This window comes from Lampris incognitus, chromosome 12 (genome assembly GCF_029633865.1).
Source record: "Lampris incognitus isolate fLamInc1 chromosome 12, fLamInc1.hap2, whole genome shotgun sequence".
Classification (NCBI taxonomy): Eukaryota; Metazoa; Chordata; class Actinopteri; order Lampriformes; family Lampridae; genus Lampris; species Lampris incognitus.
Window position 1 is genome coordinate 50,039,911 of NC_079222.1, and position 13,567 is coordinate 50,053,477.

At 46.8% G+C, this 13,567-nt stretch overlaps 1 protein-coding gene across 1 annotated transcript in view; it reads right to left on the reverse strand.

Moving 5' to 3' along the window:
* LOC130121822 (metal transporter CNNM4-like) overlaps positions 1-13,567 on the reverse strand; it is a 46,584-nt gene that overhangs the window by 8,690 nt on the left and 24,327 nt on the right. The window contains 1 exon segment of the mRNA XM_056290741.1: positions 9,609-9,705. Within this exon segment, the coding sequence (XP_056146716.1) occupies positions 9,609-9,705 (97 nt within the window).

Sequence of the window (13,567 nt, forward strand, 5' to 3'; positions counted from 1 at the left end):
CTTCTCGATCCACAGCAGTTCCTCATGTTCAAAGTCAAATTTCCCAATGCTCTCTTCTCCAGACTGACAGAAAGTCCCGGGACCCTGTTCGTCCTGCCCCGTCTGAAGACAGAACTCACAGTCATGTATTCTATGGCTGATTTTCAAGGAAAGACTTCTGCGGACCTGCTCATGTTCCTCCAACAGAAGAAACTGCATGACACAATGCACCGACTCTATGCACTGGCTTGATTAGCTGTGACAGTCCCGGTTGCCACGGCATCTGTTGAAAGGACATTTTCAGCCCTTAAAAGAATAAAAACGTATTCCAGGAATACAACGGGACAGACACGACTCATAGCATTGGCCTCCATTGCCATTGAAAAGGACATTCTGGTGGATTTAAAAGCCAAAGGAGTGCTCTATGACCGTGGGATCGACCGTTTCATCCAGGAAGGAGAATGGATGTTGTCTTCAAATAGACAACACTGGTGAGTCAAATGTATTTTTTTGTACAGCTAGTTGAGTTGAGCTAGTAGTTTGTTGAGTTTCTTGATTACTTCCAGTAAAGCTGTACGTTACACCATGTCGCCACACGATGTCACTGTTGTGAAAGGGAAAAGTGTCAAATAACGACGATGGAGATGGTTGTGATGATTACCACTTTTGCGACTAAAACATTGTAGCATGGCGATATGACGGCTGTCTGGGTAATTATGAGGAGGTGACGTCTCACCGAAGGCCTAGGTCTGAAATGCACGGTCCACTACTGATATATTTATATATGTTTTGCACATTACACACTTGCTGAGTGCTATACAACTAACTTTGTCAAAAGACGTTTTAACCCACTGGGAAAGGAGCATGAACACAATTTTGCAACATTTACAACATAAATATCTGTAAATTCCCAACACTGGTTTATTTGCCAGCAAAGAAGGTTTCTGATTATCCTTAATTGCATGCCTTTACGCATCTATTTCAGTGACAGACATGATGCAAAGAGTTTAACTGTTTAAAAACCCATAACCACTTATACTCTTTTGTTAAAGGGGTCATCGTAAGAAAACAATCAAAACCTTTTCGTTACAAACGGCAGTCGGCCAGTTCTTCTGGCTGGAAAAGAAATTGTACCGTGGCGGTCTATTCGCTTGCCTACCAACATGGGGATCGCCGGTTCGAATCCCCGTGTTACCTCCGGATTGGTCGGGCGTCCCTACAGATGCAACTGGCCGTGTCTGTGGGTGGGAAGCCGGATGTGGGTATGTCTCCTGGTCGCTGCTCTAGCGCCTCCTCTGGTCGGTCGAGGCACCTGTTTCGGGGGGGAGGGGGAACTGGGGGGAATAGCGTGATCCTCCCACGCGCCACGTGCCCCTGGTGAAACTCCTCACTGTCGGGTGAAAAGAAGTGGCTGGTGACTCCACATGTCTGGTAGGTGGCATGTGGTAGTCTGCAGCCCTCCCCGGATCGGCAGAGGGGGTGGAGCAGCGACCGAGATGGCTCGGAGGAGTGGGGTACTTGGTTCAATTGGGGAGAAAAGGGGGGATAAATGCCACAAAAAAAATTGTACCTACAACCAAATGGGGTGTAGCATCTCATGCTAACAGTGCGGAGCGTGCAAACATTATTTCTAGTTATAGTTGTGGATATTACCAGAGCTGCCTGACTGTGCAGTACCTTTAAACTTATTTAATGGAAATCATCTGAGTAATATTCAGAATAATCAAGCTTCTGCTATAGACAAGAGATGATGGCATTTATATAGTCCATTTCTTAAAAGTTATGAACAAAAACAGTGCTGAGACCTTCTAGAATAGGGTTCAGATAAGTCTGATAGGGAGAAAGGAAGGAAGAGGTGGAGGAGTGTGATAGCGTGTTCATGTCATACGCGAGGTGTTGTCTTATAGCTGAACCATCACAAAGACCACCATCCTGTCTGCGGGCTCCTTCAAACTGCCAGCAGTGAACAGGTTTCCACCATGTCATCACCTCCTGCTACCTCACAAACAACCGCCATCCATATTAACTCTTACTATAAAGGCAGCAAGTTGCCTTCAGATCACACAGTTATAATAACGGACTGTGTTCATGTCTGACTTCCTGTCTGACACGTCTGACTTCCTGTCTGACACATGGCTGGACATGACGTTGCACGAACACACAAACCGCTGCATCATGTAAATAGTAAACGGACTGCAGTTTATATCGCACTTCTCTAGTCTACCGACCACTTAGTGTCTTTTTACAATGTATGCCTCACATTCACCCATTCACAAACACATTCATACACGGATGAAGCCATTAACACTCATTGAAACTCACCCACGGGTGGATCAGTATAAAGTTCTGTCTTAATCAGATAGGTGTGGCCTCTCCTGCTGGCCTACAATAGACCGAGTGCCAGTGTTTGTGCATCCAGGCTGCATGAGCTGGAACAGAGTTTCACCTGTCAGCCTGTTTCCCTCCTTTGACTTGATCAGAATCAGAACCAGTATCACTTTATTTGATTTCATTTCATGCACTTGCGCAGTGCAGTGCAACACAAAGACAAAAGCACACATCCAAAAACCACAAGAACTACAAAAACACGTATATCCAAACTAAGACACATATCTAAACTAAAAACAAAACCACTCTCCAGGAGAGCGAACGCCAGCCAGGATGACTGTCGGACCTGCTGGTCTGCATGGGCTAGCAGTTAGCTTAGCCTGCCCCGCTTCCACATCCTGTCAGACTGCCCTCGGTGTTTCCCCTTCGGACACAACGCCAGTCAGGGCCAGGGTCCTTGGGCCCACAGGATGCAGCAGACCAGGCTCCCCCAGCCGATCCAACGCCAGCTCTCCCAGCCAGACACCTTCGACACACCTCCCCACACTCCACACGACAACACTAAAAACACCGTCAAGGCTAGGCGAAGCCGCTGCCAGCGTGCCCTTGGTGTTATATGAACTGCCGGTCTGCATGGGCTAGCAGTTAGCTTAGCCTGCCCCGCTTCCGCGTCCTGTCAGACCACCCTCGGTGTTTCCTCTTCAGGCACAGCTCCAGGCAGGGCCGTGGTCCCTGGGCCCACCGGACGCAGCAGACCAGGCTCTCCCAGCCGATCCAGCGCCAGCTCTCCCAGCCATCAAACGAAAACAAACTTAGACACAGACGTGGACAAAGACACTGCATGGACGGTACTGGGTGAGGCCGCCGCAAACGTGAATTCACGCCGCCATCTTCCCACACTGGTAGTGGGTGAGGCCGCTTTAAATGTGAATTTGCGCCGCCACCTTGTGTGCTTAATTGTTCAGAAGCCGCTCTTGCAGATGTTAGTGCTCCCAAAACATGCTGGCCATTGAGTGCAAAATCCCTGCGCAGTGGAAAGTAGGACTCGGGTGGTAGTCTCCAAAATGAAATTCCTCTCTCACTGCGCTTTCCTTGAAAGAAGGGGTCTGACTGTAGTTTGCAAGGTTCAAGCTGCAACTCTGGGGTTGCCCGCTGACAGCAGCAGAGAGGGGGTCAGTGGATAACGCAGTTTGTGGCTGCGTGGCGTGGAAACCTTGAAAGCGTTGCTCGAACTGCTGCAGCGGTGTTTCTGTGTCTGCTCCGTACTTGAGAGATGTTTTCTCACATTCGGGGACATCTTTATGCATCTCTTCACAGGCGGGAAAGTGTGTCAGATTTGGATGGTCGGATGAAGAGCCTTCTTTGAACAGGGCTAATTTACACTTAAATGCGTTCATGTGTACACACAAAACGCAAACAGTTTAATCAAGCTAGAGAAAGAAGGAAAGAAAGAAGGAAAGAAAGAAAGCAACTATTCGACATTTTACTGGTTACAATGAAACGTGTTCTCTGCATGTAACCCATCCTATGGTATAGCAGCAGTGGGCAGCTGCAGCACCCAGGGACCAACTCCAGTTCTTCTTTCCATTGCCTTGCTCAGGGGCACAGGCAGGAGTATTAACCCTAACATGCATGTCTTTTTGATGGTGGGAGCAAACCGGAGCACCCGGGGAGAACATGCAAACTCCACACAGAAAGGATGTGGGATGGCCTGGGGTTCGAACCCAGGACCTTCTTGCTGTGAGGCAACAGTGCGAACCACTGGACTGCCACCCCCAAGAAATGGAGAAAGAAGCAAAAGGCAAGATGAGGGAAACGCTAAAAAGTCCCAAAATAGTTTGACATGACCTGAAGAAACTGACCTCATTATATTTATGACTTATGATCACTTAACTGTGTCGTTGAGCCTATCACCGGGTTGACCGTCTGATGAGGAAGTATAACATTTTAGAGGGCCAACCAAAGTAATGATGACACGTGACCACTAGATGTCAGCACCTCCTATACTTATGCAGGTTTAAGTACAGGTTAATTCAATTACCCCGCTGTGTCCTGACAGCCTTCTCAGGCAAACTTGCATCATCTACCACCTGCCATCAGCACTTATTTCCCTCTGTCCCAAACACACACACACACACAACACACACAGACACACAAACACAAGTTCATGGCTCCTCTGTAAAAGGAAAACGTAGCAATGCAATGATGGTTTCACTGCTAGTTTACATCTGTGTTGTGTGTGAAAACGAAGTGACAGCGAGACACACAGCTGCCTCTCCTTTCAAACACCGGCCACACCTTTATCAAGTTCACAAGAAGATAATCCAGTAAATGAGGCGTGTACAACATTTTGGGCACCTTGTCTCTCGGTACTTGCTAACAATACTTAAATCACAGATCCAAAGCATTTCCTGCAGCAGGTTCAGTGTCCCTGTTATATCAGGTGAAGATCACTACATTGTGTAGATTCTGTCGCAAGTGACAATTCGTCACAACGAGGACCTGATGACCCCGGAGGCAAAGACTTCATCTGGACCCATGCGGGAGGATAATACATGTGCCATTTTTAGTGTCTGAGATCCCAATACTTTGAGGCCTTAGAGGTTCATGCATTTTATAACACGTCAGCCATACTTGACAACATCATGCGCTGGTGGATTGTTCCTCAGGTACAGTACTGAGCATTCTGGGATACGGATGGAGTCTGTATCACTTGCCATGACTTAGTTACATCTACAAACTTGTCAAGGGGAATTTGAAGTTATTATATTGTAGTATTGTCACCTATTGGTGAAATGCCACCAAATTCATATGACATCTCAGTGTACGCCTGCACATATACACCAAGTTCAGTTCAGCTAGCGCTATGTACTTAAGAGATGTGGCACTTTTTGTAGGAGGCCTCGAGACCTGTTATAGAGAAATAGGATGGAATGTAAAAACAAAACCAAAACAACAGCTATATTTTGAGCAGGACAGTCCAACGAGGCTGCGTGTCAGATTTGGTGAAGGTTGAATCAAGCTGTGTGAGGAGCAGTGAAACCATATTTTAGAAAAGTTTTAAAATGGTGGACATTTGACTTGGTTCAGAAAGGGGGACATGTCTGTTGTGGACTGACGCATTGTCACAACAGGAGCAAAAGGGAAAACATTTTCATTTCTGTTGCTTACAGCAGCCAATTTACGGCCACTTCAATTCTAGAAAGTTGCTATCGCGCCCCCTATAATCAATATGCCTACCATTTTTCCCCCTCTTAGCTTGCCGTGCACATGTGTACTTGTGCACCAAATTTGATCACAATAGCACAATGCTTTAGTGAGTTATTGCATATTTTGTAAAATAGGCCCCGCCCAAAGCATGTGATCCAAATCTGGTGGCCAGTGACAGCAAAACAGGATATAACATCGGTACATTGAGGCCATGTGGCAAATTCGGTGAAGACTGGGCTAAACTTAGGAACCACAGGAAGTTGAATCAGTTCATCTGGACACGACGTTTACTGAGAGAAACGTTTCATCACTCATCTAGGTGACCTCTTCAGTCTCAACTGACTACAGGTGTCCCCACCCTTATAAACAATACAGTGACTGCAGGTAGTACCCCCATCCTTATAAACAATACAGTGGCATAACGACCGAAACCAACGACCAGTTTCATATGCAAATATGGGTGTGACCTTTAACTAGAGTTACAACAACCATGTTCACAGATGATTGGGGAATAGTCATTGTAACAGCATTGTAAGATGGTGACAGATGTGCTCTTAGCCCCCCCCCCCGGTTCAGGGATGGTCGTTCCCTCTTCACATAGATGGCCTCTTTGACTCCCCCTTCAAACCAGCATTCCTCCCTATGAAGGATGTGCACATCCTCATCCTTGAAAGAGTGGCCACTGGTCTGTAGATGGTGTAGACTGTGTAGAAGGTGTAGACTGTGGAGTCCTGGCCTGACGTGTTAGCTCTTCTGTGTTGTGTCATCCTTTTGGCCAGCGTCTGTTTAGTTTCCCACAATGTCCAAGTCACAGCAATCCTCCCGGTACTTAACAGCGTCCACTATATTGCTCTGTTTGTGCCGGGGGATCTGATCCTTGGGGTGGACCAAACTCTGGCACACCATGTTTTGGGGTTTGAAAGCAACTGAGATGCAGTGTTTGGAAAATACATGTCTCAACTGTTCCAACACTCCCGCCACATACAGAATCACCACTGGTTTACGCTTTGGCAGCTGTTGTCCTTCTCCTCACTTCTATCAGCTGCTGCACTGTTTGGGCGTCTTCCTGGCTTTGCCAAACACCCAGTTAGGATAACCACACTTAACCAGGGCCTGTTTAATGTGGGATCTCTCCCCTTCCCCGGCTGCTGTGTCGGTGGGGACGTTGTCAGCTCGGTGGTCCAGCGTCCTGATGACTCCTAGTTTGTGCTCCAGTGGATGATGAGAGTCAAACCTTAAGTACTGATCAGTATGTGTTGGTTTACGCTAAACATCAACAATCAATTTTCCCCATCACCAACTGGAGTTTCACAGTGTAAGAAGACTACCCTGTCATGTTCCACATCCTCCCTGGTGAACTTGATGTGGTGTCCACAGAGGTAATGTGGTCAGTGAAATGTGCTACGTCCAGAGATATAATTTCAACCCGGGTGTCATACACAAATCTGAACCAATGGCTAGGTGGTATTGATGTGCGGGTCAAGGTTTTTTAATATCCGCACCCGCCCAACCCGTTACGAGAGCCAATCCGCCCCACTCGACCCGCTCAAATGTGCGTTAATTAATCACCTGAACCCCACCCGACCCGCAAACCTCCAAATTTAGCCTAGGCTACAGCAGAGTGAGCAGTGAGTGGGCTGTTTGCCCAGCATAATACACTGATTGCAAGGCATAGGCTACTGTATATTAGAGTTGTCAATTTTGGTAACCTGGCTGGAGTGAGATTTTGCGTCACGCATGTGCGCTTTCATTCGTTGGATTCATTCTTCTCTCTGTCGTGCACGTAACGTTAGACGCTTATAAGCTAACTGGCTGTTTCCAGAGCATTTATTAGACATGTATGTGTTGAATGTGAAGTACGTGGACTGAAGACACAGCTCCAGGAGCAGACACACTTGGCCAGTGTTAAGGGTGGTCCTATTGCTAAGGGTGGGGTCGTTTTGTAATTTCATACGGACTACCTCCACTGCTTCGTCAACAGGAACGCACGTGAAAACATCATGAGACCATTGTTTCATCCCTCTCCATAATGATGTTCCTCACCTGACCCACAAAGTCCATAGTGTTCTGAATGTGGTGTTCATTACTGCCTACCAAGGGGTTAAGAATAGATGCCAGAAACTTAGAGATGTTATAGGTCACATCCTGTTTATGTATCTTAGGTAACCCACACAGACTAGGTGTAGCTTCCCTATAATCATGATAGTCTGTCTGGTTTAAAAAAAAATCAATGAATCAAATAGGGCAAAAAGGGACGTTCAAGTATGAATCAGGCTCCACTGAGCACTGTTGTGTGCCACAGCGTGCGAATCCGGCGCGCTATAATTCTCTTTTAAGTTTCCATCCATCCCCTGGGAACTGCGAGGAAAGAGCTACGTGGCTAGCCAAGATTCGGAGGGACGCATTTACCGTCACCAAGAGTACAGAAGGGTGTAGTGGGCCTGTTGAACCGGGTGAGTTCGTTGTGCCAGCTACAGGAGTGTTAAGGAGGCTCAAGAAAGGAGCTGTTCCCACACTCTTTGCGTGGAACGAGTACTCCAGACCTGCACCCAGGCTAGGTGTGTGGGAGCGCCGGGAGCGTCCTGCTGTGGCCCCTCTGCCAGCTCTGGACTCCTCTGGTCATGAGCTGGATGTCAGCAGCTGCCTGCAAGAGCATGACTATTGCTTGACTCCTAATCCTGCTGCTTTGGATGATGCTCTGACCCAAAACGAGTCAATGAGGACACAAATAGAAGTGCTCCAGAAACAACTATGTAGAGACCGTCCAGCTACAGTCCAAATTCAGCCTGAGGCATTTTGCTGGTTCCGATGAGGACATTTGGTTTTACACCAGGTACGTCTGATTTGTATCACTTCGTTTAATCACCCCCACCAAATTAACTCACCTGTTCCTTCTCTACACCCCCCCCACCTGTTTAACGGCTTAAAACCCATATTAGTTAGCTAGCTAGCGCTAGCATAGTTCCAATGATGCCGTTACTCACCCTCGTAGTTGTGGATGTCGCCCGAGATATACATCTTAAACCCCTTTTCTTTTCTGTTCGTCTGAGCTACCGAGGAAGCACCCATGATGTGATGTACATCGCTGACCGTGATTTTAGGGAGGTCCTGCAAACAGCGAGTGGAAAACAAAGCCATCTCTTCTCTCAACAAGCCAGACCGGAAGTTCTTGTGCAAGTACTCGTATGTCAGAAGTCGAACGACGCCATCTTACGCACCCAGGCTATAGCAGAGACTTGAAAAAACAATAGGACGCCAATTGCACCTTTAGCACTTGATGCCCTAATGGATATTAATGATTTATAATTATGTCCATCCGGCCATTATCCAAGCCACTTATCCTGCTCTCAGGGTCGCGGGGATGCTGCAGCCTATCCCAGCAGTCATTGGGCGGCAGGCAGGGGGGACACCCTGGACAGGCCGCCAGGCCATCACAGGGCCACACACACACACACACACACACACACACACACACACACACACACACACACACACACACACACACACACACAGTCACAGCTAGGGACAGTAGTACGGCCGATTCACCTGACCTACATGTCTTTGGACTGTGGGAGGAAACCAGAGCACCCGGAGGAAACCTACATTACTAATTATTATAATTAAAAATATATAATTATATAATATCATATTTTATTAATATATAATTAGCTATTACATATAGTATAATTATTGTAATATATTTTAAGTATTTCACATCTTTTAAAACTCAGCTTGTAGTTGTGGTTATTGTCAGAACAAACAAGATGAAAAGAATCCGGGTGTCACGACAAAAACCTCCCCGCTGTGCAGACCGGACACTTCACATACATTAAGGACCCTGCAGATATTACAGTTTGGTGGTCATGCACGTGTTAGTTCAACCCTGCAGGGTGCAGTCCTGAGTCCTGCAGCCTTTCAGGATGGTGATCCGTGTCTGCTGTCTTGCTAAAAGCACCAGTAAAACAACATGAAACGTTGAAGTGTTGTGCGTGTACCTGTGTGTCTGTGTACAAAGTCTATATGTACATACTATATATGTATGTATGTAGACGTGTGTGTGTGTGTGTGTGTGTGTGTGTGAGCTGCCTCACCAAGTGACGGTGTGGTCAAAGCCATGACTCCGTAGAAGGAGAATGGCCCAGTTTCAAACTTCATGTTTTCATTTCCTGCTTCCACCTCCACTCGTCCCTAAGACACACACAAGACACACAAGGATGCCAGAGGAGGTGATTACTGGGTAACACTTTACAATTATAATGATAGAAATATAAATACATGTAAATATTTCAACATACTATAAAATAGTACAATTGTACTATGGGATAAAGTGTTACTGACTACTGCAGGATATTCTGGCTGAACAGTGCCTTACTACACGCGGCACTGAGTCTTCCCTGTGCGTCGCCGACTCTGCTTGAGCTACTGACCGGGTGTGTGTGCTTCACAGCGAGTGATGTGTGTAGCTGCAGTGTCCTGGGACGTGTAACAGAAACACTTTGCAGCCTGATGAACATTACACCTGAGTCAGGACCTCCCGCCTGAGGGTCCAGTGTCTCAGACTCACAAACCTCCAGTGACCACACACACACTGCTCGTTAGCACTGTTGCTCAGCCGGATCATCTCAATCCCAGTGACACACACACACACACACACACACACACACACACACACACACACACACACACACACACAAATACTCCACCTTCGGAGATGGAATTGGAGTAGCTGTGCTCAAGTTGCATGCTGAGTGTCTGGAGTCACTTTATCTACACCCCAGGTGGGTGTCAACATCACAATCCCTCTCTGTCTGTCTGTCTGTCTGTCTGTCTGTCTGTCTGTCTGTCTGTCTGTCTGTCTGTCTGTCTGTCTGTCTGTCTGTCTGTCTGTCTGTCTGTCTGTCTGTCTGTCTGTCTGTCTGTTGGTCTCTCTGTCCGGCTCTCAATTCAATTCAATATGTGTTTTATTGGCATGAAATACGTTTGTGTACATATTGTCAAAGCATGTAAAACAACAACAACACAACAATGATTATAATAATAACAGCAACAACAACAATGATTATGATATTAAATAACACCAGTACAATAGGTGCCGTCATCCACTGTCTCTCAGGTTGTGGCAAGATAATATAAATCTTGTTGCAATGCTCGCCGCTGGCCCCCCTCCCAGGACCCCCCACAGCTTACCTGCGTCCTCCATGTCCTGGTACTCTGGAGTCACATGATCCAGCTCCTGGACAAAAGCCCGGCGCTGTTTTTCAGATTTGTCACATTTAAGGAGGAAGTGCCCCTCTGTCTCCACCTCATCTGTCATGAACTGACCACATGATCGTTGCTCTTTTGGCAACCAGGTCTTTTTGTGTCTCCCCTTTTCAATGGCGAGACTGTGGTCACTGAGCCTGTATTTGGTGAGGGTCTGTCTCTGCTTCCTGTCTCTGACAGTTAAGAGGTGTTCTTCCAGATCATAGTTTGTTTTTAGGGCCCGATAGACTTCTAGTTTGTTTTGAGTTTTGATTTCAGCCTTCCAATGTTTCACATAATTGTTCTTGCTTTGTTTTATAGCTGATTTATCCTCATGTTGGTTTGTTTTATAGCTGATTTATCCTCATGTTTGTTTGTTTTATAGCTATGGCTTGAATTACTTGTGACAAAAAACAATAAACCTACAAGCCATGAGGAGGCTGAGACCGGCTAGAACTTACTTATTGAAGTGTTGAAGTAGGCCAATTGTCAGATCAATGACTGAATTTCCACAAGGTCCGTTGCAATAATACTCCACAATTATTTATTTACACCACAAAAATATCCGACGCACAATTGCATGAAAGATATAAAGCAAACGGCACTACCTTGACAAGTGCACAACGAACCACAAGACGTGGCGGTCAAAAGCTTGGTTGCTCTCGCCGGTAACAAACACACCTGCATGTCATCAGGACCATACACATTATATAGACAGGCAAGGCTTTTCCGCTCTGACAGGTAGAGCCACCTACTGGGCAATAAAGGAAACTGCCATCAAGAACCCAGTTTTATACAGAGGCATAATGCATAACAATAGAGAAATGCAAGCAAAATAAATGAAATATGAAATATGGCACTAAACAAGCAAATTGGCTCTAACACGCCGGCCCCTAATTGTTACATGTTGGCAGGCGTAACAATTACACCATGTAAATGCAACCAAAGAGCCAAAGTGGGCCATAGGGAACCATATTGTGTTAACAGTCTCAAGTCTGTGAAACTGCTGCTTCTTAAGACGCACTGAGCGCACCAAGCCGTTCTTGTCTGGGAAGGTCTCCAAAACTCTGCCGAGGAGCCAAGAGCCTCGAGGAGCTGCAGAGTCGACCACAACGACGATATCTCCAGGTACAAAATTTCTCCTGGGTTGACTCCACTTTTGCCGTTCTTGAAGGAGAGGGAGGTACTCCTGTACCCATCTTTTCCAGAAAAGTCCAGAAATATACTGAGCTTGCCTCCACCTCCTCTTCACATACAAATCCTCCTTCACAAAGAGCCCAGGCGGTAAGACTGGCTTGCCTTTCATCAGGAGAATATGGTTGGGAGTGAGCGGTTCAAGATCGTTAGGATCGTCGGAAAGTTTGGTGATGGGGCAGTCATTTAATATTGCCTCCACTTCGCACAAGACAGTGTGCAAACCATCGTCATACAGAATTTGCAAATGCAAAACAGATGTAAGAACCTTCCTCACCATGTGGATAACTTGCTCCCACACACCTCCGTGGTGCGATTCTCCTGGTGGGTTGAAACTCCAGTGAATTCCATCTTGGAGCAAGGCTCCCTTCAACCGTTCCTGATTCAGAGCTGTGGCTCTCGCTTTCCCCAGGAGGAATGAAACATGGATACTGTTCCTGCTGTTCTGCAGCCTAAGGTAGGTAACAGTGCCAAATCCATGTTCACTAGCGTCAGAAAAATTATGTAATTCTACACAAGTGGGGTGTCCAACATCTTTAGGCTTAACGCATCTGTTGACTTTGAATGACGTCATTTTTTCCAGTTCCTCCAGCCATCTTGTCCATTGGTGTGCAATATCTTTGGGAATGTCATCATCCCAGCTGCACCCTCTTCTACACAGTTCCTGCAGCATGAACTTGGCAGGCAGTGTAACTGGGCTAAGGAAGCCCAGGGGATCGTACACTGAACTCACGATGGACAGCATACCTCGTCTGGTATGCGGTTGCTCCTTCGTCACCACCTTGAATTTAAAGGAGTCTGTTTCCACACACCACAGTAGCCCTAGGGCTTGCTCCATTGGAAGCTAATTTCTGTCCAGATTCAGCTATTTCAAGTCCCTTGCCTGGTGCTCTTCTGCAACTGACTGCAGCACTGACCGGCTGTTGCTGGGCCACTTGGTCAATGTGAAGCCACCTCTCTGACAAATCTCTGAAAGAGCTTGGACCATGGCCACTGCTTCCTCCTCTGTAGGTAGGCTCTTTAGACAATCGTCAACATAAAAGTTTCGCTTGACCGTGTCAACAACATCAGCAGCAAAGTGATTGCGATTGTCTTCAGCCGTCTTCTTTAGTGCATAGGTCGCACAACTTGGGGAGGAAACTGCCCCGAACAGGTGCACCGTCATTCAGTGTTCCACAACTTCCCGACTTGTATTGCCCTCAGGCCACCAGAGAAAGCGGAGAAAATCTCGGTGTTCTTCAGGAACTTTGACCTGGTAAAACATTGACTTTATGTCTCCCATGAACGCTACTGGCTCCTGTCTGAATCTTACAAGAACACCAAGCAGCGAACTGGTGAGATTAGGGCCTTGTAACAGTTCACTGTTCAGTGAAGTTCCCTGGTATTCAGCACCGCAGTCAAACACCACCCTTAAGTTGCCCTTTCTTGGATGATGCACACCATGGTGGGGAACATACCAGGCTTGCCTAACTCCACGATCCAGCTGATGCTGAGGCACTTCCTCAGCATATCCATTCCTGATAACGTCAGTGAAAAAGCTGGTGTATTCCTTGTGAAACGTTTCATCTTTCTTGAACCTCCTATGTAATCCAAGTAGTCGTTGCTTGACCACACA